We start from the raw sequence: 27,834 nt of genomic DNA, 5'->3' as shown, positions 1-27,834 counted from the left end.
CCTGCAAAACTCACCAAGGCAAACTCCATCAGGCCCTATATCCCTTCCACACAGGCAATTCCTGGGGAGAAATAAATAAATACACTGGCCACTATCTCAATTTTTGTTTTAAACACACACAAAAACCCTATGGAATATTGCAATAATCCAGTTTATTCCAGGGCAAAGGCTTAAGGCCAAGACAATGAGCAAGAATCTCCCAAGAACAACTCTCTGCCTTTTAGGTGATGACAGCATTGAGGGGTACTTCTGTGAGATGCACAGAAAGCTCTGGTGACAAAGCATGATAGTGCACGGACAAAAAAAAAAAAAAAAAAAAAAAAAAAATCAAAACAAGCTTCCTAAATCAAACCTGCTTCCTAATGCAAGCAGACAGAGCAGCCATCACTGCCACTTGACATGCACCAAAGCCGTGAGCTTTAAGTGCTATGAGTAGTCAGGAAGGAGTGTTTGCAAAATGCAGGGTGATGTGATCACATAACTGAGAGCTCCACTTTCCAAGCCTCTCACAAATGGGGGGGTCTTTGGTTAAAAGTTTCCCTGTGCTCAGTATATTGGATGAAATCTGCTCAGCAATGAATGCAAAAAGTGCCACGGAACAATGAGAGCTGCAGGTGCAAAGAAAGAAATGCTAGAGGCGTGATAGTGCTTCAACATTTATTTCCCCCAAGACACATAAAAAGAATTAAAATCTAAAACCCACAAAGCTTTAGAATACTCCACAATACAGAAGTGTTAACTATGCTTCCTGCTTAGACTAACCAGCAGGGAGGTCTTTCATTTAGGCCTTTATGTCAGAAGGTGCATAAAGCTGTTTCATTTATTTCAGGTATATAACAAGTGACAGGAGAAATGTAGGGCAGAATCAATCCAGTTTGCTTCAAGCCCAGGAAATTCTCCTGAGAGGGATGTTGTGCTGTTGACTGGAAGCCACATTCAACAGGTATTGCTCACACCATGTACAGATGTCTGCAGTCAGCCAGGCTGCCATGGTCCCTGTGTAACAGCACAGGGGCTGTGCTAGGCCATGGGGCTCCAAAACAATGGGTACACTGGAGGGGCAGAGAGAAAAACAAAAGCAGGAAAGCTGACCCAGGTTTCTGTTAGAGGGCATGGTGCTCTTCCACCCTTCCCCAGAATGCTAAGTGGTTTAGCCAAATGCATAGGTTCAAAAGAGCCATCAGCACCACTTAGAAAGGCTAAAAAGCACCAGACCAGCATCATTTACTGACACCTCCTCTCTATTGACAGTGTATCAGCCAAAGGGCTAATGGATATCTGTGTCTGGTCCAAGGTTATATCTGCATCCTCATGCAGCAGGATTTTTTTTGCCATCCTGCAGTATGACAGTAATGTAGTCTCTCAGGCCTCTTCTGCAGCACTTGCATTTCAACACAGACCAAACCACTGCCTGCCCCACTGGCAGTTCAGTAATGAATGCTACTCCTGGTTTTTGGCAGCTGAAGTACCAGATTTAGAATGAGAAACTATTGTGTCTTTATTCTGGCTACATTAAAGAATGGTTTCACAGGAAGCAAAAGAAGGTACCAGCTTACCCAGTAGAAAATTTAACTGCTTTGGAAAGAAGAGAACACAAAGAAGAGATAATGTATGTTTTCAGTCCTGTATGCTGCAGTTATATGCACGTTGTCTGTCTTTTTCACCCAGAACTGTCAAAAGCTCTTTTTGGAATAATTCATTTTCAGGGGACAAAAAGGAAAGGATTTGTATGTGCATGGAGGGACCAAGACACCATTTGTGGCATCACTGTTCAGCCACAATTAGGACCTTTCATGTCTAAGTAGAAAGGGGCTACTCTTGGGCTGTAGTGACAGACCTCCAGCTGTGGGGGCTACAATGTGATGGGGTCTGGAAATTCTTATACTATGAAGCTACTACAAGAAACCTTTTATGTCTGGGCAAATATGGACACTTCTAAATCCATGTCAGAAAACTGATAGTCAAAACAGAAAATGCATTTCAGAGCACCTACATTTCCTCCTTTTGGGTCATCTAAAATCCACAGTACTTCCAGAGAACTGTGGACTAGTTAGACCAGTGGCTAAAACTCATCAGAACATTTAGTAGAACAGCCCAGTATTACATACTGCTGTCCACATGTATGCATCTTTGCATAAGTAACTGGTGACATCTTTCAAGGAAAAAAGTAGAAAAGCCCTGTCCCAGCTTACCCAAAATACTGCTGGTGCTTTATTTCATGTAGCAACTCAGAGCTCTTCTGCTCTTGAGTAGCTGGATCCTCTTCTCTGGAGAGTCTCAAAAATTTTAGGAATTGAAGTGGGAGATGTATGCATGTTCTGAAGGGCATGGACATCTAGAATCAAAACACAAGTCACCTGAGTTCTCAGGGAAACACATCCTCCTTAGCAGGACAGTTTGCATGCCATGCAATTGATTTATTGGTGCAATTAAAAGGTAGACATTAATGCAGTGAACTTTCTGACCTTTGGATAAAAGGAGTCCAGTGTAACCCCCACACTTTACACAGGATGAAAGAAAGAAGAACCGGAGTTGCATTAGCTGAGTTTGACAAGAGATATCTGTGTCACCCTGGCCACTTTTACACCTCATAGTATTCCCTCTTCTATTTTCTTAGAAACAAGCTAGAGAGTAGATTTGAGGTATCAGTGGAAAGCTTCTTATGACTAGGTGAGGAGGAGGGAAAGCAGAAAATGTAAAAATCCCATATGCTGTTGTAAAGACTAGACTTGCCTTAACGCAGCAGTCACAGCAGGCAACCCTGAAAAAAAAAAAAAAAGTTTCCAGCATAATCACTTGAGTAAAGCTCAGCAGATACCACTATTGCAGCTACAGGGGACATTCCCAAGTAAGTCTGAATTCATGATTGTGGCAGAATCATTTGATGGCAAAGTGAGCAAGCTGAGAACTCCACTATTCAGTTTGCCAGCCTAAACTATTTCTGGTAGTTTAAATCATCTGAAATGTGTCAACATCCATAGCTTCAAGGCTTTATCTGCAAATGCTCATTATGCTTCACCCAGCACTACCACCAGACAGTTGCTCAATTTCCAGGGGTTGTTTACTTGCTGCTTATAATCAATTCAGTGCTTCACAACAGCTTCAAATAGATTTAAGTGAGCCTTAATGAGCCTGAAGTTCATCCCTCACTCTCCCATGAAAAGAAAGCCTCTGACAAATAAGTGGATACAAGTAGGCTCCATTTCTTTCCCAATCACAAGGTCTGAAGTTCTATTTTTCAGTCCTCAACAGAAGATTCTGGTGTAGACTCTCTCCCAGAACCTGTTCAAGCCCTTAGCTGAAGTTACAGCAAACCTTTAGAGCAAAACACAGAGGGTGATCTCAGAGAAATTAATTTAATACACAGGAAATTTGGCTATTGCTGACTTAATACTAAGAAATAAAACTGAGATACTATTTCAGAGACAAAATTTTCCACATCCTTTCCAGCTGTAGACACTTCAGCCTGGCTTGTGTAGTAAGGCAGAGCTGAAGGGCTCAGCAACCTGTTCCTATCCAGTAGTGCAACCAATGAATGCTGAGAATTCTCAGCACTGTTCTTTCACTCTTTTCTTCTTCCTCATTCAGTCCTTTTGTACCAGCTCACCTGCTGCAGAGGTAACAGTTGTAAGGCCACTTAAGGAACATCTGCTTATGGCAGCTGAAACAGATCTGTGGGAAGGAAAGTTATTTGTGAATGCAAATGGGAAACATCTTTGTACCAACAGTATCCACTGCCTGCCAAAGAGCAAGCACATAAACAAACCTTCTAAAGGCTTTAGTTTTATATACAATAATGGAGGTCCAATAAAGGATAGCAAAGACACAGGAATTAAAAGCTAAAAAGGCAAAAAAAATTTCTTACTTGTAGGCCAGTGTTTTTATAATGCAGAGGTTTGGGGCAGCTGCCAGACAACAGGAGTTTAAAAAAAGGCTCTTGAGCAAACAATAGCCGTATTGTGCAAGAGTGTAACAGTAGCTAGTTAAGAGAGAAGGAAGAAGAGAGACATTCTTTGAGGTAGACTGCAGCAATCCCAAAGAGATTAAATCAGGGCAAATTTGAATTCAATCCTGAAGCAAAAAATGAGTCATAAGGAAGCTGATGAGTCACTTGAACTTTATAAAAAAGAGCGCATTCATACACAGCTGGCAGTCAGAAGTGGTATTATCTTGAGAAGTACAGCTTGAGAAAGCTAAAAAAGCAGTGGGTAAGAAAGCCATTTTAGAATAGTCATAGAGCAGGCAAGCTAAAGCAGGGTCAGTAAGGTGAGAAGAAAACAAGGATTCAGTCTCAGGAGCATCAGATAGCTTGTGGAAGTAGCATGGCTCTGCTAGTAGAACCTTTGACTCTGTCCATACTGCTAAATAAATGGGTGCAGAAACAGCCAAAGAAGCCAAAAAGCACAGATTTCATCACATCTGTGTTGCAAAGGGCCTGTACTCCAGACATCTGCTCTGGAGGGGTGGTTGCCACACCCCCACTAAAGAGATTTGGGAATAAGCCAGAAGTTGAGAAATGTGAACAACCAACAGCCCTGAGCTACACAGCTCCTACAGCTCCTTCCCTGTCCCCCTCATCTGCCCCACCTTCATGTCCACTTGGCAAGGTGGTTTGAGTCAGCACAACTTGGGTGTGGGAGCCTGAGTCAAGTGCCTATTTCACTGTTTAGCTGTACCAAATCCCAACTATTTACTTTGGTATTTCAGAGCTGACCAATAGTCACAGCACTCAGCTCTCCTTGCATGGAAATCAGACAAGAAGCAACAAGCAAAGGCTGGGCTACTTTTTAGGCAATTTACACAGCTTAAGCTAGATTAGAAGCCATCACTGCACAAATACTAAAAAATTTTTCCAGCCTAGGGCCAAACTCTGTTCAGCTGTTATGAACAGGATAAATTGAGGCAGATGGTGCCTCTGCAGTTCAACACTGAGGGCCATGAAACCAGCCAGCTTTTGAAAAGGCAAAGGCAGCAGGAAGAGAAGAAGGAGAAACATACCTTTGCTCTTGAAAAGACACCATCACTACCTCCTTGGAAGAGGCCTTGTCCTTCCAGCACCATCATTGCATATCTGGTTCCAATCAGCTCAGCAATAGTTGGTGATGGCCACTTGATAGGAAAGGGACAATCCTATTGACAGACAGAAGTTAAACATCAGATAAAGTTGAAGAAGGCAGCTGTTTGGGGAGGTCATCTCAAAACTGGGTCCCAAAGGATCAGGAGCATTTTTTTCCAAAGCCCTGCTTTGCATGTGATGGGGAGTATCAGATGACTGGCTGTTTGATAGTACCAGCACAGAAACTACTACAGGCAGGTGAGTGGTTGCTACAGTTTTCAAGCAGATTCCTTTGAGACATTTTACCCTTAGGAACAGGCCCCAGAACAGATGCCACCCTGGCCTCTCCTGGATACAAAATTCCTTTCCACGGCACAATACCCTCTTGCCCAAGACCTACTGGCCCCATACAAATGGAAGCTGTGGTTTCATGGTCAGCCAGGAGAGACAACTGTGCTTTAATCTCCAACACACCTGCATCCCCCACCACATTGCTGAACAAAGAGGCATCAGAGAGGCCAGTTAGAGACTTGCCAAGGGGGGGCAAGGAGAGATGCAGAAGGAATGAAAGAGACAAGGGAACAACATGTCTTGTCAGGGCAGAACACGGTAAGGCTGCAATTCAGAGGGTTGCACAGAAGCACACAGACCCCAGTATTTATCCCACAACCATCATTTAGAGCCTGATACCTTCAGTTCTACATATATTATACATGTAAAAGTCACTGACGCTGTGCTGTCCACATTTTGTTAACTACTTATTGCCCTTTACTGCAGCTTAAAAGATACTTGTGAACATATTAGAATCTAGAGAAAAGGAAGGGACATGAAGAAAGCAGGATAGTCCCACTCCCAATTACAGTCTGTTTGAGAAAGTGCTTGATGGACACTTTCAAGTAATGTCATGATATTTTTCTCTTCTTGTATGAGAAACAACTTTATTTTATATCATTCAAAGGGGGAAGCCACCAAAAGGACACTACAGCATCCAGTCCTCTCTTAAGCTGTCTCCAAGGAGAGAATAACATACAAACTTCAGGTGGGTATACAATGTGTCCCAAGATGAAATCTATAGAGCATGCTTACTGCTTTCATGAGGATCAAGGTGCAAGTCATTACCAGATATATCAGACCAGGATTGCTTGCTGACATGCCAGACTTACAAGCTCCTTGCTTTGAAAGCCTCTCTCTAAAGATTTGGACCTTCCTCTGTGAGGAGGCAGCTGCTGTTGGCCAGTGCTCAGGAAACGCTTAGGCTCAATATCTCCTGGTGTGGGTGCACTCAGGGGAGGAGATGTGCAATTTGCAGCGAGATCTAGATAGGAAGAGAGGGTTTTAGGGTGTAGAAAACCCACTGGTAGTTTCTAAGTATTCACCCTGAAAGCTGGACACTCAAGAGCACTACACTGCCTTCTGAAGGTAGCAAGACTTAAACCTCTCCCCCTCCAACCCATCTGCTCAGATCACAAAAAAAGCAGAGGTTACAGCAATTATGTTTGTCAGTAAGCACTGATGAGGCTTCATTAGCACCATTTAGTCTAATAAAATGAAGTGCTGCACTTTCTACTTGAATATTCAAACCAATCATTTAGCTTTTACTGCAAATTCCAGTCAGGCCTTTGGGGACATGCAATCATTGTTTTGAAGCTGCAGGAGCTACACAAGCTTCAATAAACTGCAGAGAAATTATTTTCTTAGGGCACCTCACCAGACTCTTTATTTAGTATTGGAACTTCTCCTGTGAAGTATCTTCAGGTGATTAAATAAGTGTACATTGAGCCCAGCCCAATGGTTTGGGAGCCCATCAGGTCACTGGCTTTGTCACCTGGTTTAGATGTGCAGCCAGAAGTGCACTGATCTGTGCTGATGCAGGATTCTCCTGATGGCCTGGTGGAGGGAAGGCAAGTGCTGGCAGGCAGCTTGGGAGTGGTTTCCTGTAGACCAGAGAACATGGATGTTCATGGTCTCTATGGAAGAGACACCAAAGTCACTTCATCAGAAGTACTGCTGCCTAATAAAACCCAGGATGCCCATGACTGATCAGAAATGTTCAAGGCTCAGCCAGAAGTGGAGTAGAGAGAAAAATAAATGTAGTACATTCAGAAACTTTCTATTTCTTCTTGGAATATAAAGTTAATTCCCCCTGCACTTCACAGCTAAGAAATTCCAATCAAGTTAGTGAAGTTTCCACTTCACCTGTTTTCTCTCTTGCTCAAGTCCAAGAGTGGATACTAGTACTAAAGTTTCATCTGTTCAGGAACCAACTTTGCAAAATCCTCCCCACACAACCCATGGAATGCATTGGAACCATTTTCTCGGCTCCAGCTCACATGTAGCAACACTGGAGAGCAGTTCACGAGACTAACCCAACAGTTCAACAACTAGCCCAACTCATTAACTCAAACCCAATGCTTTATCTCAACAGCATAGTTCCTACCTTGCCTCGAAAAGCAGAAAAATTTGATTACATTAGTCTCCATATGAAAATCCTTTTAGTTAGCAGTAATACATCAACCACAGGGTTCTCAAATGCTGAATATTCCTACAAATAGATCAGACTGGGGCAAATATAGCAAAGATTTTCTGTTTTTATAATTAATATCTGTTTTCCTCAGCTAGGCAACTGCATTTCACAAAGAAATATTTACAGAAAACAGATTCCTGTTTGTATGCCAGAGCATCTGTGCCAGACATGATGTGTTAGGGCTTAAGTTCTGTTCCACAGAATTTCGGAATATGCTCAGACTGAATTCCAGAACCAAGCAGTCAAGCTTTTAATGATACAGCCAGGAGTTAAAGAACCCAAAGGCTGTGTATTGTGGTTTACTGAAGAACAGTACTCCCAAAATAACTTCACAGACAGACAAGTGGGAATTCACCTATTAAGTTCCTTCCTCAAACCGTAGCATTAGGTTTTCCTTCTGTGAGCTCACATACCACGTGAAATCAAAATATGTCAATATACTTAACATCAAATGCCTCAATGTGAGCTAAGAGTGGGAATATTCTGGTCCATATTGGCCAGACTCCCATGCTATTTTAACTTCTGCAGGATCTGGTTTTAAGAGACTAGAGCAGACTTCAGTTCTGTAGAATCATAGAATATCCTGAGTTGGGACCCAGAAGGATCAAAGTTCAACACCTGCCCTTGCACAGGACCATCCCAAGAGTCACACCATGTGCCTGAGAGCATTGTCCAAATGCCTCTTGAATTCTGTCAGGCTTGGTGCTGTGACCACTTCGCTGGTAAGACAGTTCCAGGGCCCAACCACCCTGCAGGTGAAAAACCTTCGCCTAATAACTAATTTAAACCTCCTCTGACTCAGCTTCAGGCCATTCCCTTGGATGCTATCACTGGTCAGAGAGATCAGTACCTATAGGCTGCAGTTCTGCCACAAACAGAAGTGTTTGAAGATGAAATGAGCTTCTGTGGGGGAAAGGACTTCAGTGAACCCAGCAGTACCACATTCACTTTTGAGACAAGATTTCCTACACTAGGATTTGTGCCTGCCCTTCCAGGCTGTGTATATGCTTGCAGCTCTAATTCCTGCAGTACACATGCCTCTCCATAGTCCTTTCACATAAAGCCTTACCTGAGCTCCTGCTCCCAGCTGCTGTGTTTTAGTGTTGGCAATTTGAAACTTAGTACTGGCATCTTGGAGATGTAAGAAATTGTCACTTGGAGAGTTCAAGACAGTATTTGATGCCACAAGCATTTCTGCAGGGGAGAGGGAGAACAAAAAGCCCATACTCACAAACTAAATGAGATAGAGCTGGGACAACAAAATGACAAATTTGATTCCCACACATTGGAATTTGATATTTAGCCAGGCTTTGTCCTGGTAGTTACATAATCTTTTATTCTCAAGTGATGGTCAAAATCCTGTAATCTCACTTAGTGGACAGAAATTTGAACATCCATAAAATGAAGGGCAAGTTAAAATATCTTTTGAGCCTTAATAAACCACAAACAGATTTTTTAGAAATAGCTATTCTTATGCCATACCAACTCTATTACACAAAACTTGTATTCCTCCCTGCCCCTTACATTACAAATACTATTGAAAAGATAAGTGGGCTTTCATTTCCAAGGCCATCTATTATTTTTAGCCAATGCTTCACTTGCTTGTTTGCTAGGTCACTCTACAGCAGGTACCTTTGGGCCTGCTCCTCTTTTCCTGTGCTGCTGCCTGAAGCTTCGTTGGTTGTTTTACTTCTGCCATGACCTGTTCATGCCACCTGGGCTCCTGTGGCACACACTGTTTCAGCTTCACCTTCAACATCTGCAGGCAAAGCATAGCACTGCAAAGAGCCATGGGACAGAGCAAAGAGACCAGTGGTGACAGAACAACTGCATCAGCAAAGGCACTGTTTCACAAGTGCTTGTCACCCAAGAGGGCACTGGGCCCTGCACATGAGACAACCTTCAGCACTATGCACAGTAGAATTCAAATGTGAAATTAAGAACTCCAGGAGTTCTTTCAAGATCACAAAATGTTGCAAATTAAAGAAGTAGTGGAATAAGTAGGAAGATCAACTTTCTTCTACAAAGATGCCAACTCCCATTTTTCTAGTACCATGTTTGGCAGGAGAGTCTATTCAAAAGTTAAGTAAGGTTACTATAATCTCCTCCCAAACACAAACCAGTAGCTAAGGTGTTAGCTTTATATTCCTTCAAAATGTCCTGTTACCTCCAGAATTACCTTGTTTTGCCATCATCAGATGCAGCACCAGGTCACCTACCGGCTTTAGATGAGGCTTGAGAGCAGCTACATCAACTTTGAGGGCCCTGTGCTTTTGCTTGATGGTCACCTGAAAGAGAAGTGATGCTTAACAAATAGTTCTTTCTCTGCTCCTTATATACTCTGCCATTCAGTGGCACAGTGAATGATACAAGTCAGGATTTGGGAACAGGGGAGGTGGAGAAAGCATTAAAAATAAAACAAAAATCCCAAAACAAAACAAACAAAAATCCCAAAACAAAACAAACAAAAATCCCAAAACAAAACAAACAAAAATCCCAAAACAAAACAAACAAAAATCCCAAAACAAAACAAACAAAAATCCCAAAACAAAACAAACAAAAATCCCAAAACAAAACAAACAAAAATCCCAAAACAAAACAAACCCCTCCCCCCCACCTCAAAAAAAAAAAAAAAAAAAACAGCCCCAAACAAACACAATCCTACCCACAGCCCCTCCAAAACAAAACAAGGAGATGTGAAGTGTAGAGTAATGACATTTCCTTATATGGGGTTTTGGTAGGGAAAGATTTGTCTGTGGCAAACCAGAGGCAATCAGAACTGCACAGGCCTTAGAGGCTTGCACAAGGACCACAAATCCTTCTAGCCCAAACAGCTCATTAACTGACAAGCAGCTAGAAAATCCTGTACTCAGATATTAATGTCAGGAATGATCCCAACAAGCACCATGGTCATATACTCATCAGTAAAAGCTCGGCTCCAGGGAGGACAGCAATTGAACGGGTTAACAGGACTGTAACAAGAACTCTAGCAGCAGGCAGCTGTGTTGGTAAGCCAGAGTCCCAGAGACTGGCTTACAGCCCGACAAACTAGGAACAATAGCAAGATAGAATTGCAGGGAAGATATTAATGTGAAACATCAAGCCCTGTGCTTGCTGCAAAAAAGTCAATTGCATATGAATGTCTTTAGCTGCCTTGTTCACTTATTTGGATTTTGAGGCTATGTCATTTACTTTCACTTGTGTGTACAACTTCAGAACACGTGGGAGTGCAGGTAGAACAACACTACAGCTCCCCACACTAGCTGTGCTTTCATTCATTTGCAAATTAGACCACTGTTTGCTAGAGAAGCTTTAAAATAGCTTTGCAGATGGAGAAATCCTAGTTTAAGAGCCTTCACAAAGACTCGAGCAGTAGCACTCTGTTTTCTTTCAGCATTTCTGACTACTACTCTTCAAACATGCTTGTGCTTCTTGTGGACCAAAGAAAGAGTTACTAAAAAGAAAAAATGGAAATAAAATAAAAGAAAATCAAGACCCAGATCATCCTGCCACCTTGAGTTACAGTTCTGTACTGCACAGTGCATTGATACACAGTACATTCCAAGGAATACAAGTTAGCTATGATATACTGTCTCCTTACCAATACTATTAATTTACATTTCCATCAAGATACCACCTCCAAACACATGACATAGCATTACCTTGAGGCTGGAGCCACATTCAAGCCAAGCAAGAGCTGGGATTTTATGGAGGTGCATGGTTTAGCTGAAGCTTTTAAACCTGCTACACTCTAGCAGCACCAACAAAGAGGAAAAGAAGCTGATGTCTAGTGCAGTATGCAAAGTTTTCACTTTTTTGTAATACCACTCTTTATTACAAAAAGAGTGGTGTTTCATCTTCTGCCAAGACGTCTGTTTGCAAAGCACGCCAATGCCACAAGGCCCTGTGCCAATGTTTTAGATCTGCTCATCATTCCCAGCTCAAGCTGCAGCAAGCAAAGAGCATCTCAAGCCTTTAGCGACACCCCAGACATTTTTGTATCTGGCCATCTTCACCAATTAAGTGGTGAAGGTGGAAGTCACTACCCCTCCCTGTGAAGGGCTCAACATTTTTTACCCTGACTAAATTCCCACAATAGCTGAGTGCACTGCCCAGAGGCCTCTGCCTGAGGCTGAGCAGAGAACTGTCTCAAAAGTGCTTTCGAACTTGCACACACACCACAGCATCTGGGAAGGCAAAGCAACAAGATAAAGATGCCAGGAACAGCTCAGCTCAAGGGGCCTGGAAGGACACAAGTGTCCAAGGTGGAAAGTTCAAGGAAGCAAGAGTGTGTTCCATGAAACTGCTGTGCACATGGCAGAATAACTGCTGCAGGGAAGTGAGTGGTTGACCCTGGGGAAGAACAGTTTTATTATAGCAATTCATGAAACTCTGGATACTCTGATTTAAAAAGTTACTGGAAATTAAGTAGTTGGGTGGACTAATCGGGTGATCTAATGTTGAGCTGCAGTTGAGAGGAAATCCCAGACACTCCTGGAATTCAATGTACCTTTGAAAAAGACATGCCTTTGGAGAAGAGGTCTCAAGACATACTGCTCAGAAATGGAGTGGATGTTTCCAAAGCTGTCTGTTGACTCCAGCCACTCACCTTCCGCAGGGTGTACCTCTTGTGCTGAATGTCATCCAAAAGGAGCTCATAGGGAGAGCGAACGCGTTCTTTTGGCGACGCACAGCGCCGTGGTCGCTCAGCGGCCTTGCGCAGCCTCACACCAGCCTGCAGCTCACAGATGACATCAGGCCATGGCGATGCCTAGGAGCAACCAGCAAGGGCCAAGTCAGTAGCTGGCTAGCACTCCCAAAGCAGCATCCCTTCCCTCCATGTAACAGGGCACACTTAGCAGCTGAAGTCCTTCAGAAACACAGAATTGTGTCCTTAACATGACCTTCTACTCACTTCCAGATCAGGGTGCAGCAACACAGCAGAAAATTGCTTTGCTTTGCAGAAGTTAATTTACAACAAGGAAACCTGTAGCTGGCTCACCAGGCTCATTCCAAAAATTTGTCATTAACTTTATGGATGTTCTTCAGCAAAATATAACTTTTGCTGCCAGGTAAATAAATAGACCCATTTTCTTTCTGCAAGCGTTTCAGGTGCCAGAGTGTTTTCATATTACTGGATCCTAGGAAACATTGGGAATGAAATTCCAAATCTTACCACTAAAATCCTCCAAATTTTCAGAAAACCAAGGGTTGAAGTGTCCCGAAACAAAAGAGGAAGACAAGGGATCTCATACTTAACAGCAGCATAGGTTAGCAGTCTCAGCCTAGAGACACAAGCTAAAAACCCCAACATCTGCTTATCCTGTTTCTGTACTAGTATCTGAGGATGTTCAGGCATGCATTATAACCCAACAAAAGTTAAAGACAGGGAAAAAAAAAAAGTAATCAACTCAATAGCATGTTTAGACAACATTGTAATGGAAGTGCTAAATCAACAGCTTATCTGGATCCCAGTGGCAAATTGAGTAAGAACAAGTCATTGTATTATAAACAGTGAAAGGGAAGCAAAACATTTTAGAAAACTGCCTCAGAACAAAGTATCTGACTTAGGCTTCTCTCTCTTTTCTACTTATAGCATGAAGCATCTTCTCTCTACTTGTCCCTTTAGAAGACATATTTTGGTTGGATTGTTTTAGCCTAGATTTGGTACTCATATCTCAACTCCAGAAAACTAGAATTCTCAAAGAATGACCAGACACTTGCCATATTGCCTAGGCTATAAGACTGTGTGGGAGAACACGCAAACGTCTCTGGGTAAACTCATCAGTACTAAAGACTTTTAAGAATTAGCTTATCCCAAGACATTTGCACTTTATAGAGTTGCATTTCACACAGTGACTGAACTTGACTGAGACATGACCTGAAAAGAGACTTCTGTTCTAAAATATTGCCACGTTTTTTTGGGGTTAAGAATTGCCTTCAGCTGGCCATTTCAAAGCAACTTACACACCCAAAACATTCTTCGGATGTTGGTGACATCATTATAATTCATGCTTTTAGTTCTCTACTGACTGGATCACTGCAATCCTATTTTTGCCAACCCATGTATTGTCAAAAGCCACCTTAATTTTCCATAACCTATGCAGAACAACACAAAATGCTACAACACACTAAACCCATTACCTTGAGTTCAACAGGTGAGTGCCAAGACAGCTGCATTTCTAACAGGTCTCACTGCTTAAGATGTTCAAGGTGAACATCAACTTGGGGTATGTACAGATAAGCTCTGCTGAAACTGTACAACACTGTCAGGCTGTGGTATGCATTTCAAAAGATCTGTTTTGTATCAGTCAACGTGAAAAAGTGTGGTTCATAAGGCACATTACCAGCTTAGCACCACTCAAGACATCAGCTCTAACCTATGGGATCCCAGAGAACTGGAATCCTGGTTATTTTAAACTCAAGAAATTGTCAGAGCAATGCAATCAACTGGTGCTTAGGAACTTGGAAACTAGAGGCAGAAGATTCACAACAGACATCCAGCTTTTGGAATTCATGCCTTCTGAAGGAGCAGAGGCCAGATACACTGGCCTTCAGGCCACAAGGCAAAGCCCATGTATTTATTCATGTATTCCCTGCAGAAAAGAGCTACAGCAGTTGATGAGTTTGTGGTTTGAGATAGCTTGCCAGTTTATTTTAATAGATCACAAAATTGAGAATATGCCCAAACACACATTTCACAAACATTTTCATACGAATAGTTTGAGCACGCTTCAAAGCAAGTGCTATTTAGACAAAGGGAGTGAGTCCACAAGTCTCTCAGGGCTTGCTGTTTGTCTCCACAGACTCCAGACTACAGAGCATTTGTTTATGCTGGGCAGAGCTCCAGCCTGAAGCTGTTTGCTTCTGATTGAGCCCTGACTGTGCAGGGCCTTGAAAAAAGCACAGTAAATTGCTTTCCCTGCCCCAAACACACAGTCCAACATCTATGAAAGCACAGCAATCAAAGACATGACAGACAGTGCACAGAAGGTAGGACTGACATCTCCTCACCTTCCTTCACTCCCTTGAGCTGCTGGAGCTGCACAACCACAAAGATGGACAGACTGGCCTTCAGTTCCTGCCAGTCCTGACCAACAGAGATCTCACATAATAAGAGTGAACTAGTCCACCCCAGGACTAATAACCCAATAACAGAAGAAACTTCTGTGAACTTTCAGTCCAGCTACGAGAAAGGAACAGATTGGTTTTGCCAGGTGTCAGTTCCTGCCAAGAGCTGGAATTTGGGGTTCATTTGCGGGAAGAAACAGCCAGTGTAACTATTTGTGCGCATTTACTCCTAAGATTGCCTCCAAGTTCATTTCTAGAAGTGGTTTAAGTTGGACCACAAAGACAATCTTTGGGTAGAATAGAAGTCCACGTGAGGTTGACATATGAAACAGTTTAACTTCAGATTCACTCCCCAGCTTGTTTTGCAACAAGTCTTTAACTACTCAGGCTCCTGAACAACCTAAGCAGTTTAATTTGTGTTCAAGCTCTATTTTTCATAGAAGAATCAATGGAAAGCTTCAGAGAGCCAATGCCAACCAAAAAAACCCAGTCCCCCATAATGAAGAAAATAAATCTCTTACATCACGGGCTTTCTTCTTTTGAATGGGATTTTCCAGCCAATCTTCCACATCCATTTTTCTCAGTCTCTGAGAAAAGCAAGCACATGAGGTCATCCCCTTACACTCTTCAGTGATTTCCTATCTATCCAGTATAAATTACTAATGCTTATCTGAAAAGCCTAGAAGCTCCAAACACCTAAACTTTCAAATGTTGCAATAAAAAAAAAAGGTCCAGAGACAGCAGCTATTCACATTGTGAAAACAGAACTTCATCCAGGTGCTCTATTTCTAGTGAAATAAGAAGGTTACTTTAGGACTTGGTGAGCGTGAAGGTAGAGGGAATAGCAGCTAATGGGTAATCCTAAATGTACCTCTTTGGAGGTCTGGATGATGGTCACAAGCTTCTGAAGTTCCATATATTCAGTAAACAGACTCCTGCAGGTCATTTCATAATGGCTGGTAGCCTCAGAAGGCTCGGACAAGTGCTCCTCACAGGCCTGAAAGAAGTGCAGCTATTTAAAAAAGATCTTGACATTTTGAAAAATAAAATATGGTAGGATGGAATAAGCAAGATTCTGTTTCCTCAATCTGTGGTTAAAAATAATCCTCTTTACTACCCCTTTATTTTTTTTTCGACTGCAGATACAGAAGAACAAAGAAGGAAGATGTTAAATCTTTTATGTACAATAATGGAAGTAGCTGTGTAATTTATATATCTTGTTTTTCATAAGGTGTGCTTTGAAACAAGCACCTGAAAGGAGAAGCCTCCAGTTCAAAGAGCAACAACCCACAGCAAGTGGAGTCACTTGCCCTTTTCTATTTCCCTGCCCTGATCAGAAGTTTCTCATACCTTTAAAATTATGGCTGAGAGAAAAATATCTGTTTGAGTTGAAACATTCAAATCCAAGCCTTTGCAGAAGCCAAATACTATGGAAAAGGGAGTTTTTTCAATAGCCATAGTATTTTGGGCATTCAATTTGAAGATTGTGTAGAGAAGGACTTCATAGACACAGCTGTGGGAGAGCCATGCTCGGTCTTCCTTCTTAATTCTTTTCCGAAAGAATTAAGATGTTTAAAACATTTTAATGGTTTTGCCTCTAATGGGAAAGCTAATGCTCCCTCTCTGCCCTCCAACAGCCCATCCAGCTTTTTCCCAGAAATGGTCTTCCCTCTTGGTCAACAGCATTGTTCCATCAACTCCTCTAAAGCTGCTAAATTTACTAAGGGGGAAGAAGGAAACCTTGATAACATCCTGCAGGGTGACTGGTGGTTTTGTTGCCTCGTCATCCAGTTTCAACATGAGATACAGCAGTTTCTCCAAAGGATCACTCAGTTCTCTCTCCACTTGGCTGTCGATTCCCCAGTCCAGGGCTTCATAGATCACCATTCCCAAGTACTCCAACAGCTGCAGACAGAGACCAAGGAAGTAATGAAGCTCAAAATGTTGTTGAGACATCACGGCTCTTACCTTCCAGTCACGTGTGCACCCTCCTCTTCTCCTGAGGACTGAGCACATCTCTCAGGATGAGAGGTACCCCCCATTTAAGCTGGTTTAAAGTTTTTAAATGGCCTTAACTGGCACTCCTAAGATATCTGTTATCAGGACAAAACTGTGGCCCATGTCACAGTAGACAGCATCTGTGCACATTGTTTCCCAGTCCCATTGTCTTACTTGAGTTCAGTCCAAACATTTTGTTTGCTTTTCCAGATTGCAGGGTAGTCACTCTCACAGGGCACAGTAAATTCAAGCACCTTGATAGTTTCCCAAGACACCTGCATCTCCTGAGCAGGCCTTCTACTACAACAGGATTGTATCTGCACACACAGTGAAGGTAAAGACATAGGCTTACCTTGTCCTCTGACTGCTGAATGCTGCCAACATCTGAAAGGGAAAAATGAAGGTCAGGGAGAAAAACAGCTGTCCAGGCATTGGTAAAGAGCTTTTAGAACCTTTTCAGGGGAGGGGAACAGGAAGCATTGTTTCTAATAAGGTAACTAACTCCTCTGACTAAAGTCAGTCCTACTAGAGGAAAGTAGGCCTATATCTGGGGAGTCCTAGAAAACAACATAGGAGATTCATGTTATTGTGAGCATTAGCCCAAAGTACCAGCTGCTGCATTTTGTTGTTGTTAATTGATATCCAACCTCCAGGGGAGGCACAGGATCTTTGTCTTTACTATCCATGCTAGTCCCTGAAGAATTAGTCTAGCACTGACCTCTGCTGCAGCCCAACCCAGCCCTACACAATACAGAGCTATTACCACTTGCTGGCTACACATAGTGACCAAAAAAAGGGAAAGTAACAATCATAAATCTGCTGTGAGAGTTACCATAACAAAGGAACCATACAGTGGAAGATGAACAGAGCAGTACATATCACAAAGCCTCAGACTATTTATTTCAAATAACATAAGTGGTAGAAGGCTTTCATCACAGCTATTCCTTAGAACCAAATGACTCAACAGAGCACTACTAGAAAAATTAGTAGGTCAAACATCTGAAATGAAGTATATGTAGGAGAATAGCTTCATGACAGCAGACATGGAAAAGAGAAGGGGAAAAAAAAAACCAAAAAAAAAGCAGGGGAGAAAAAATTTCCTCTACTTTGTCCTCACATTTCAGTTATGGGAACAACCCTTGGCATCTGCAGATACCTATGCTCTTACCAGACTTGTGGTAGACCTTGAAGGAAGCAGTACCATCAGCATGGATAAAGATGCTCCCAGAACCTTTTATGAACACAGAATGGAGTGATGGGGACAGCCCCTGGATCAACTGCTCTATTTTTCTGCAACACTGGAAGCAGATAGCCCAGGCTTGCTCCTCACTTACAGGATGCTCAAAACACCTCAGAAGCTCAGCTAGGGAGACCTTTGCAATCCTCTGCTCACACCCTGGAGATTCCATTTTTCCTTTCACTTCTAACCTCCACTCTTAGCCTAGGGAGCTTAAAAGTCCCTTTTCCAGGCTGGGCAAATGCTCACAGCAGCTTTTTATCAGGTCTCCCTCTTGGTTTGCTCTTATCTCTCTTCCCTACAGGTGCAACCATTAATGCCAATTTTTGCTCTGCCTTTTTAAAGGGACATGACTTCACCTGTATTCGTACAAAATTTCCTGAAAGAATAGAGTAAGTGTACAACAAAATGGAATCAAGAGAAAGTAGGAGTGTACAAAAATTGTGCTCAGTTTAACTCCCTTGTTTCTATCAAATATATTAATTGCACCAATGTTCGCAAGTAGGAAAAGAGTTCAATTCAATTCAAGCAGGGAGGTAAAGAGGCAGGAAATATCTTCTACTTGAGGGAGAAGAACTCAGAACACCACAAAAATCATTTTGATAGCAAACCATTCCAACAACACTAATAAATTTCAGGAATCAACTCCATGAGGCACCTGCAATGGCCTCCTGCCACAGCAAATTCCAGCAGCAGGGGCCGTCAGCACGGAGCAATCGGGATGGCCAGGCCCTTCCTTGCTCAGAACGCCGATATCCCAGAATCACAAGATCGGCTGGGTGGGAAAAGCCCTCCTGGATCATTGAGTCCAATCTGTGACCGTACACCAGCTACACCCTGGCACTGAGTGCCATGTCCGCTGTTTCCTTAAACACCCCCAAGGACGGTGACTCCATCACCTCCCTGGCACTCCATTCCTACGTCTGACCACCCTTTCTGTGAAGAAATTCTCCATAATGTCCACCCTGAACCTTCCCTGGTGTACCTTAAAGACTACATGCTCTGGTCGGGATGTGAATTGCTCCTGGTGTGGAGCCGATCACGCAGCTTTTTTAGCACTTCCCGGGCTGTGAGTGACACGGGAGGGCACAGCTGCAGAGCTGGGGACTGGCTCACCTCCATGAACAACCCTGCACCGCCTCACGGAGCAGCTCAGCCGCTGTTGGGCTGGCTCCCCACGGCCACAGCTCCCGAGGCACGCAGTGGAGAACTGCGAGGTTTAGGAAGTGTGAATAACACTCATGATGTACAGTTATTTCCTTTCTCGCTCATGGCATTTGGGAATGCAGAGCATCAGCGGCAGGCCCCGGGCCACGACGCACCCCCGCGGGGTGACTTGGTCCGGCCCGCAACTCTCCCCGCCGGCCCGCCCGGATGGTGCCGCCCACGCTGGGGCTCGCCGTGCGCAGCGGGAAGATGGCGGCGCCCAGGGCGGCGTGGGACGGGCGGGACATGCCCTGGAACCGGCTGGACGTGCCCTGGCCCGCGAACAGCGCCACGGTGCCGCTGGCGGCCCAGCACCCCGCAGGTCCCGGCGCGGTGCCGAGGGGGTGGGGGTGTATGAAGCCGCTCCCGGGTGGTTGCGGTGGGTAGTCGGTCGGTGGGAGCCGGAGGAGCGGCCGGAGCGGCGGCGGGCGCTGAGGCGGTGCCTGGCGCTGAGGCAGTGCCCGGTGCTGGTTTTGTGCCCGGCGCTGAGGCGGTGCCCGGTGCTGGTTTTGTGCCCGGTGCTGGTTTTGTGCCCGGCGCTGAGGCGGTGCCCGGTGCTGGTGCCCGGCGCTGGTCCCCGGCGCTGAGGCGGTGCCCTGTCTCGCCCGCAGTGAGGCTGCTGTCCGCGCTGCGGCGGCGGTGCCACATCGCCGGGAAGCGGCTGTCGGGGCCGGGCCTGGCCGCCGAGGGACGCGTCCTGCGCGCCGTGCTCTATGCGTACCACAGCAGGCTGCTCCGGCACCGGCCCTACCTAGCCCTGCAGCAGGTAAGCACCAAGCCTGCCTGGCGGCAGGGACCTGGCACCTGGGTGCTCCCGGGCCCCACTCACCACTCCCCAAAAAGCCTTTGGAGTAGCACTTGGCGCCCAGAGCATCGTGCAAAAAAAGTTTGGGAGCAGCTGCATTTCTGTTCTCTCTTGGTTGAGCCCAATGGGTTTCTTGGCCCTGTGCAGCAAGTGCAATATCCATTTTCCAGCCCTGGTCTATGATACTCACACTGAGACCTGAAGTAGGTACAATTCCATACCTTTGAACACATGAATAATACAGAGATATCATTCTCAACTAATTGTAATAATGTGAGGGAGGAATAATAATCCTGTCCTACTTATTAGATACTTTCTGTTTTAAGATGGAAAGTGAACACCTTGCCAGTTTTCCAGGAAAGAGCATCTTCAAGTAACTGCTTTGAAATGGAGCAGGAATGGTATTTACCTTCTTGCTTTGTTTATATGTTTTCCTTCTTGACATCCAGTAGTAGAGGCCCTTGTATACAGCAGGGAAATCATGCAACACCAATTAAACATGGGCTACTCCAATCCTTCACTTAATTCTGTATTTACAGTAGACTGATGAAGGGATGTTTTTCATCATAGTGCAGATACAGAAATGTCCCAGAACATCCCATCACACAAGCCTGCAGTGTAGGCTGTTAAACTGATAAAGAGGTGTCATTTAATATAGTGACAGTTCTTAGACCAGGACACTCAGTCTCTATAAATACCAGTCAAAGGAATTTTCTCCTAGGTAGAGCAATGCTTGAAGCGCCTATGGAAAATGAATCTGGTGGGCTGTCTGGAAACTGTGGTACAACTGATTCCCAAGTAAGTGTCATGGTCCCATATCTTGTACTATCCATTAACTCAATCTGCAGAGCTGAAGGAAGAGGATGCTAGATCATAACCAACTCTTCATCCCTCTATCAACACAGGAACAATGCATCCAAAGCCCATGCAGAGTGCTTGGTTCCCAGCCAGCCTATGTTGGAAACGGTGGCTTTGAAGGTATTGGGAGGCTGCAAGCTCATACTGCGTCTACTGGACTGTTGCTGTAAAGCTTTTGTGTATCCTTTTTTCACCACAAAAAACATTCTTAGAGTTCACCAGTAGCACCTTATGAGACCAAAACTAGGTCTTGTGTAGGCCCTGTATTGCTGATGGACTCAACAGTGCAATTCATATGTGCAACTTGAAGTTTCTTTGACAGCCAAACACCTTCTTTTCAAGTTACTATGTAGGAACCTCAGGCTGTTTGGCTGGCAGCTGTTCTGGCCTTGAGCAGTCCAAAGTTTGGATACTCATCTCCCAGATTATTCCAGGATATTGCCTTGTGAATTGCCTCTGGTTGGTGTGTTCAGCAAGTCTCATTACATGGTGTTTATTTTTTTAACCTTAACTGCTGTAATCTTCAGCTTGTCCGTTAAACACCTCTGCTCCAAGGAATTCATACTCCTGAATACTGTGGCTTTAGGGCTCCTGAGCCGGCTCTGGTTTGTGTGTTCAAAAGTCTGTCTTGTTTGTGTCTGTCTGTTTGATGTGCCTGTCAGGGAGAAGAGCTTGTAATTAGGCCTCACTGTTAAGGAAGTTTTATTCAGTTGGGAGTAGGAGAAGGGAGGGTCCCTCCATGCCTTTCGACTTGATTCTAGCACCTGCAGAGTTGTACAAGTGGAGAGAGACTTCTTACACGCTCTTATGGAAGGCTTTGTTCTTGGATCTTAGCAAACTGTATGTACCTCTTATGAAATCACAGTATTAGTGTGCCACTAACACTTGGTACTCTGTGCAGTGAGGACTAAGTCCTGCCTCATGCAGAAATGGAAAGGCTGGGATAAGCATGTTCTATTATACTGCTGATTTCTCCAGGGAAATTGGTGCTCTGGTATCTCACATTCTGGGAGAATACCTGCTGTCTGTAGCTGAAGGAGTAACAACATTGTTAGAACAACTTTCTTTGGCATAAGAAATCTTGTAACTCCAGGAAACTTACTGCAGCCAATTTTACGGCATCAGGCCTGAGTTGGTGCAGGGTGCTTTTGTGGGAAGACCTCATGGCACCTTGGATGTGAGCCAAGAACCTGATGGGTCCAGTGTGGCACTCAGCAAAACTCTACAGAAGCGGAGGAGCTCTTGATCAGAATTTACTAGTTAAGTTATTCCTGCATTCTGATCTGGAACAGTTCCTTAAAGCTCACACTTAAGGAAAGCAGGGCAATGGAGTGTAAAAAGGTAAATTTGTACTAAGGGGAAACAGGGAAAGAGCAGCTGAGTTGAAGGTAGTTGTTCAGTGAGCACCATGTTTTGCTCGAGGAGACTCCATTGGTTTTTCTCCCCTGTCTGCAGGATTCAGTACAGGTGTGTATTAGAGACCCTCATGTCCTTGTACAGTGCCTTGTCGACAGTGCTTCATCTGGTATCTGAGACCCAACAGACCCCTTATATCAAGGGGTTTACCTTCCCTTCTGATATCGGTGACTTCCTTGGAGCTAACATATCTTCTGAAGCAAAGAAGCAAAAGGCTAAAATGCTTACAACAAAAAAATCTACCAGCTGGATGAAGAAGCTCTTCCCAGCAATGCCAGAGGCAGTGTCAAAGGTTGGGAAAAAGAGAAAATCTGCGACCTGTACAAGTGCTGTTAAAAACCATAGCATCCCGTGCGCCATGGACATTGGAGAGGCAGTTGTGGTGCCCACGGCCAGGAGAGGTAAAGCCTTGTGCCAATGTAATGGTTTCTGACATCTCACAAACTCACTGCAACTTCTGTCCAACAGGGCTAAGCACTTCTACTAACGCACAGTGTGGTTCTAGTATAAGCTCCCTGCCCTTGAAAGAAGAGAATGCTGCATGTGCCCTTGCCTTTATAAAGCTGTAGATAATGTCAGTATCATGATTTTGGGGGGTGTGGTTGGGGAGGGGTGGTTTCTTTTAAACAGGATACAGCCTGGAGAGAAGCAGGTAATGAATGCAGTATACAGGCCCTGAAAATAGTTATTTGTACTTTCCTGCTTCTGCATAGCTAAGAAGCTATGGGCACTGTTTGCAGTCCTTAAGAGAGTAGGTAAGGCTGTAGGTACAGGATGCATAGGAAATATCCTGTGCTTGCTGATTCCGAACTGTGCCCAAATATTCCTTTGCACTCAGGGCTATAGCCAGTGACTGCAGTCATCCACATGTTTGTATGAAAGCTTTTACCTATTAAGTTCTCCTTTGTAGCCATCTGTAAACTTCTGCATGCTCTTCATTCCTTGCCAGCTGCAATGCATGACGAGTGTAGTCCCCTTGAGTTTGCCTGGAAATGTTGAGTATAGGTGTGAGCCTGCTGTGAGCTCTGTGGCATCTCTGTGCAAAGAAATAAACTATCCCAGTGTTGTAATGGGAGCTCTCCTCTTTCTCTGTAGGGAAGCACCCAGGGTTTGATGTGAAGAGCTTGCTTAGGCCAGCCAGACATCCAACACAAGAGGTTTGTATGGTATTGTTTTACATGTTAGGTTGGTGATTAGGGGTTTTTTTACACAGTAGGTTTTTTTTGTATTTTAAAGACTAGTTAGGGGATTTTTTACACAATAGGTTTTTTTGTATTTTAGGACTAACACTTGAAAAATGATATCCCTGATTGAAAATGTCCCCTTTTCCTGCCTTATTTTTGCTTGTTTAACAACTCAGGCTAGTGTGGAAGGTTTGCACAGAAAATCAGTCAATACTTATTTCTGCTTAGGAATATGGGCATTTGATGGCTTGTCAAGCGAAATACAAATTCTAAATATCGGCCCCTTCTTTTTGTATTCCACAAAATAAGACTGCTCTTTGCTTTTTCCCTTAGAAAATATGGAATGTTCTCACAAAAATCCCTGTGTTCTGCTCCCTTCCAGCAGAAAGGATCACACACATCATCTTTTTGAAACACTGTTTCTGTTACTGTTTGTTTCAGGGTCTAAGCATTGCATCAACATCTTTTAAAGCAAAATCATCACCACTTTCATCTCGAATAGCAAAATCACAGCACACTGGATATCTTGTACAGATGGTCCAAACAGCTGCATCATTTGGGGAGCTGTCAGAGGCACTCAGAAAAGCTATTCTGTGGTGCAAAAACAACAAATTCAAATCAGAAGCTTATTTTCTGCGTAACAAGTTGTTGAAAAGCAATCGGCTGCACCATGTGGAGGCTCAAGGATGGAGGTAGTTTTGCATGGGTGTGGGATTTCTGAGTCTAACACATTGTATTTTAATATTAGGTATTTTGCTATAGTATAGTGAAACACAGTGGTCTAAGTTATTCTTTTAAAACTCTGGATCACTAGTTCAGGTTACTGGGTGCTCTGACCATGGGCATTCTGTTTAGCTTCAGTCAGTTGTGATTTAAGGAGGATTTAAAAGGCTAACAAATGTACAATACTTAGGAGGGAAGATGAAAATGCAACTTAAATCATCTGCATGTTTTATGGTAACAACTGTATGAGGCAAGGGTTGTCTTTATTCAGACTTGGCTACTATTGTACAAGGTGCTGTTGTTTCCTTGGTACAATAAGGAAAATTATAGAGACGGGTAATAAGGAAATCTCTCCAAACGAAGTCACACTTCAGCAGCTGATAAAGTTGTTTTGTGCACATTTCTCCTCTTAAGCTTGAAGAAAAAGCTGCGCTGTGTCAAAACATCTGTGCGTAAATACCTCCTGTACGGGTCACAGCACACGCGCTGGCCAAGGCAGCAGCTCAGGGCATGGTTCTGCCGAAGGAGGATCAGATCATCGCAACTCTTGAAGACAGCTCTAAAGACTGGTGGGCAGAAGCCTCCTGAGCTTTTTGGGGTCTGTGAGAACCATGCATCACTCATCCTCCCGGCTTACCAGGATGGGTCTCTGAGTCAGGAAGAACATTCCAGCACTGATACAGGACATGTCAGACAATGCACAACAGGGACCCTTAAGCAGCTGCTGCTGGAGGGAAGCCCTGGCCCAGTGTGGAAAGAAGCTGCTGAGAACACAGATATTGATTCTATTTTTGCAGCAATAGGTGTCTGACCCTGGACTTGAAGGAGGAAACGTGTCAAGTCATTTTAGTTTCTTGTTTTGTTTTGCAAGTAAACCCCTCTGAACCCTAATGGTGTTTCAGTAACTCACATCCTGAGTTCTGTTAAGAAAGTAACAACCATTTTATTATGTTTTTGTAAACCAGATTTTTTTTTAATGGCTGATTTTTGTATTTTTATGGGTGTTATAAATAACAGAGTAGTCTTGTCCAGGAACAGTGACTTACCCTTACTCAGCATCCCCTCTCTATTGCCTGACCACATGTTAAATGCTGCTGTCAAATCCAGTGCAAATAATTGCCATCCATGGCAGAAAGGCTGCAGCTGATCATTTATTGCTGCTTTGGATAAAAGACTTGCCAACACTTTTCCAAGTCTTACACCCTTCCTTCTGTGCTACTTGTAGAGGGGACAGCCTTGATGTGCAGTATTACTGCTGTTTTAGCATTTGTTATGCTTGTTCTGAAAAGAGAAGTTAACTGAACCTACTTCCCCTGAGCTGTTACAGAAGTAGGGAAAAGTACAGCTGTGGCCTGCAACAGAAACCCTGTACTGCCCACCTGGTATGAGCTGATCAGTGTGCATTTAGTTATGAAACATGGACACAAACTTACATTTTATTCAAAAAGCATAAACAGAGCAAAGAGCACAACTTTGATACTAGTTTGGGCTTAAGGTCTTTATACAGATAACTAAGATCCATTTTCTGGGTTTCCTGTCACAGGAATACCCAGTGACAACTGAAACAATTTTAGAGAATCATGAATCATCAGCCCTCGAGCCATCTGATTCAACACAGGCCTACTTCAAACAGACTCCTACCATTGCAGGAATTTTTAGAGCTCTTTTCTTCATTTCATAAAATGGTATAAAAATACCTAAGTATACCACATACAATCAGGTAACATTTCAGCTGCTTGACTTTTTCTCAGAAAAGGCTGGGAGTGAGAGCAGACATCCCAGCAGTGACCTCCATCCTGAAAAACCCTTACAAACCACACACAATCTTCCTTCTGACTGAGCAGCAAGTGCCCAAAAAATGCCCCAGTGCAGCTTGTGTACAGAATCAAGACCCGTAGTTTGCTTCATCAAAAGCCTTTCTGGCTCGTTTCAGTTCTTCATTCATAGTTAGGAGGTCTTTAACTCTGGCAAACTTCCGGGGGTCCTTGCGTATTAGAAACACAATGTCCTCAACCTGTACCCGACCCTGCCGCCCGATGGACATGGCCTTGTGTGTCTGTTAGAGGGGAAAAAAAAGTCAGCAGCGTTCCCTTCGCCATGGTGTTTTTTTAAGCTCTCAATTCCACTTAATTTCCTGACATTTTCTAGTAAAAAAGTAAGCAATTGCAGGTTCTGGGCACCGTCATCCTAGTCAGGGAAATTCCCAGTAAGCCATGGACATACTCTGCTGTCCCAAGCTACTTACACCCCGAACATAACCACTATACATATATCACATAATGGTATCAAAACTAAGGCCACATTACACACAGGACACCCAGCCTGCAGAATGGCTGAAGGTTAGGCACAACTTTGAAGCAATGTGAATTAACCATATCAGAGGGCAGTGTAGGGCATTTTGAAAGACCAGCCTTTCAAAAGAAAGGGGGATGTTTGGATAATTAGAAACAGTATCCAGGTCTGGAAGAGAAATGGCCTCAGGCCCAAGAATGTATTTCTTTTGTAGAGCAGACCTAAGTTCCCATCCATGTACAGATACTGGCAAACACAAAAATCTGACAGACTTTCAAATCTGAGCCTTATCTTCTGTCAGCTGCGTGATCTATCTTCTGTGATGCTGCAATGAACCCCAAAATTGGTGGTTGTTTCCCCTCCTACAATAATCTGCTGCTTAAAGACTTCAGTGTCCTAAATCGACATGGAGCAAGATGCATAAATTTTGTTTTAATCTTGGAAAAAAAAATCCAAGTTTATGTTTCTCCTACTAATGCCATGAATTTGGGGCCGTGGGATAATGCAGTATTTGAGTCAGAGGTATTAATCTTCAGAAAACTAAATTTCTGGTGCGGATGTTTTGATCATGCCATCTAGAGCTGACTTACCATTTCAGTGATAAACTCTATTACCAGGTCCTCAAGAATGTCCACGGATTCTGTGTAAGGGTTCTGGTCATCCCCGAATCCATACATCATGCACCTTACTGCACAAAGAGACACCAGCATGAGGCTTCTTTCATCCATTCAGTGCTGCACACATCTAGTTAAAGCTCACCAGCCTGCACATTCCCGCACCAGGATGGCACTCTCGTCTGTCAGGCAGGACAATTATTAAGGAAAGACAGAAAATAAACAGAAGGCAACAAAAGCCCTGCAGGGACAGGAGCTGTACACACAGAAACGCACGTCTGAAGACAGGCTCTCTGAATATGCATTTAGACGGCAAAGCACTGCACAGTGACAGCGCAGCTGACTTTGGGCACAGCTAGGTTCAGAGGATGCACTAGCAGTATTTTTGAGGGAGTCTACGTGGCAGATTACTATAACTGCAGCCAAGGCACTGTTTTGCTAAGAAGAAGTGAGTTTTGGGACCCCATAGCTGTCAGCTCGGGGTTTCAGCTGAGTGACCCGGCCCAACTTACGCTCTTTGGAGAACAGCCGCTTCCTCCTGCCCTGCCCGCCGTCCAGGCCCCCGCCGGCATCATCCGCGTCCTCTTCGAACTACACGGGCAAAGCGGAGGGGAGACCGCGGTCAGTTCCGGCTGGCCCCGGCCCCTCCCTGCCGGCCCCTTCCCGCCGGGCCCCCGCCTGCGGCTGGGCTCTGCATCCCCGGGCAGGGCAGCCCCTCCGGCACTCACCGGCACGTCTTCCTCCTCATCCGCCATGGCTGCGCGGCGGCCCGGAACAGCCTCTGCGGCGCGGCCCCGCCCCGCGGCCCCGCCGAGCTGCGCCGGGCGGCACGGCCGCGCTGGGCGGGGCT

At 44.2% G+C, this 27,834-nt stretch overlaps 3 protein-coding genes and 1 long non-coding RNA gene across 4 annotated transcripts; 1 reads left to right on the top strand and 3 right to left on the bottom strand.

Annotated features, from left to right (window-relative positions):
• Positions 1 to 643: 643 nt before the first annotated feature.
• Positions 644 to 18,058, bottom strand: LOC130250750 (protein spire homolog 1-like). Its single transcript, XM_056486783.1, has 16 exons — positions 17,818 to 18,058; positions 17,002 to 17,033; positions 16,392 to 16,556; positions 15,523 to 15,648; positions 15,173 to 15,238; positions 12,190 to 12,351; positions 9,800 to 9,868; positions 9,213 to 9,339; positions 8,650 to 8,774; positions 6,927 to 6,990; positions 6,220 to 6,371; positions 4,999 to 5,130; positions 3,608 to 3,672; positions 2,734 to 2,761; positions 2,193 to 2,335; positions 644 to 1,052 (listed from the first exon to the last, which is right to left on the bottom strand). Exons 1-16 carry the CDS (start codon positions 18,056 to 18,058, stop codon positions 881 to 883), a joined length of 1,869 nt encoding a protein of 622 aa, XP_056342758.1. The 3' UTR covers positions 644 to 880.
• Positions 18,059 to 19,270: 1,212 nt separating this feature from the next.
• NEPRO (nucleolus and neural progenitor protein) lies at positions 19,271 to 25,113 on the top strand. Its single transcript, XM_056486792.1, has 9 exons — positions 19,271 to 19,414; positions 19,704 to 19,858; positions 20,619 to 20,695; positions 20,803 to 20,934; positions 21,283 to 21,360; positions 22,211 to 22,572; positions 23,267 to 23,328; positions 23,797 to 24,047; positions 24,493 to 25,113. The coding sequence occupies exons 1-9, from the start codon at positions 19,303 to 19,305 to the stop codon at positions 24,887 to 24,889; spliced, it is 1,626 nt and encodes a 541-aa protein (XP_056342767.1). The 5' UTR covers positions 19,271 to 19,302; the 3' UTR covers positions 24,890 to 25,113.
• On the bottom strand, positions 21,283 to 23,254 carry LOC130250793 (uncharacterized). The gene is made up of 2 exons (XR_008840048.1): positions 23,061 to 23,254; positions 21,283 to 21,410 (listed from the first exon to the last, which is right to left on the bottom strand). It is a non-coding gene; the product is annotated as an uncharacterized LOC130250793 (long non-coding RNA).
• Positions 25,114 to 25,481: 368 nt separating the features above from the next.
• TAF13 (TATA-box binding protein associated factor 13) lies at positions 25,482 to 27,824 on the bottom strand. Its single transcript, XM_056486845.1, has 4 exons — positions 27,713 to 27,824; positions 27,497 to 27,575; positions 26,961 to 27,058; positions 25,482 to 26,134 (listed from the first exon to the last, which is right to left on the bottom strand). The coding sequence occupies exons 1-4, from the start codon at positions 27,737 to 27,739 to the stop codon at positions 25,964 to 25,966; spliced, it is 375 nt and encodes a 124-aa protein (XP_056342820.1). The 5' UTR covers positions 27,740 to 27,824; the 3' UTR covers positions 25,482 to 25,963.
• Positions 27,825 to 27,834: the final 10 nt, after the last annotated feature.

The sequence above is a fragment of the Oenanthe melanoleuca genome, chromosome 1, assembly GCF_029582105.1.
Source record: "Oenanthe melanoleuca isolate GR-GAL-2019-014 chromosome 1, OMel1.0, whole genome shotgun sequence".
In the NCBI taxonomy this organism is placed as follows: domain Eukaryota; kingdom Metazoa; phylum Chordata; class Aves; order Passeriformes; family Muscicapidae; genus Oenanthe; species Oenanthe melanoleuca.
This window is presented reverse-complemented; position numbering and strand designations above follow the sequence as displayed.

What these genes read in the sequence shown, in the direction of transcription:
- NEPRO (XM_056486792.1), top strand. Translation starts at nt 19,303, where the DNA reads ATGGCGGCGCCCAGGGCGGCGTGGGACGGGCGGGACATGCCCTGGAAC. An exon ending in GGCGGCCCAGCACCCCGCAG is followed by an intron (nt 19,415 to 19,703) that starts GTCCCGGCGCGG and finishes TCTCGCCCGCAG; the next exon opens with TGAGGCTGCTGTCCGCGCTG. An exon ending in TGTTGCTGTAAAGCTTTTGT is followed by an intron (nt 20,935 to 21,282) that starts GTATCCTTTTTT and finishes TGTAATCTTCAG; the next exon opens with CTTGTCCGTTAAACACCTCT.
- TAF13 (XM_056486845.1), bottom strand. Translation starts at nt 27,739, where the DNA reads ATGGCGGATGAGGAGGAAGACGTGCCG. An exon ending in ATGAGGAGGAAGACGTGCCG is followed by an intron (nt 27,576 to 27,712) that starts GTGAGTGCCGGA and finishes TTGCCCGTGTAG; the next exon opens with TTCGAAGAGGACGCGGATGA. An exon ending in GCGGCTGTTCTCCAAAGAGC is followed by an intron (nt 27,059 to 27,496) that starts GTAAGTTGGGCC and finishes CTCTTTGTGCAG; the next exon opens with TAAGGTGCATGATGTATGGA.
- LOC130250750 (XM_056486783.1), bottom strand. Translation starts at nt 18,058, where the DNA reads ATGGAATCTCCAGGGTGTGAGCAGAGGATTGCAAAGGTCTCCCTAGCT. An exon ending in GCTTTCAAAGCAAGGAGCTT is followed by an intron (nt 5,131 to 6,219) that starts GTAAGTCTGGCA and finishes GTCTGTCAATAG; the next exon opens with GATTGTCCCTTTCCTATCAA. An exon ending in AACTGTTACCTCTGCAGCAG is followed by an intron (nt 2,762 to 3,607) that starts GTGAGCTGGTAC and finishes TTTTTTTTTCAG; the next exon opens with GGTTGCCTGCTGTGACTGCT.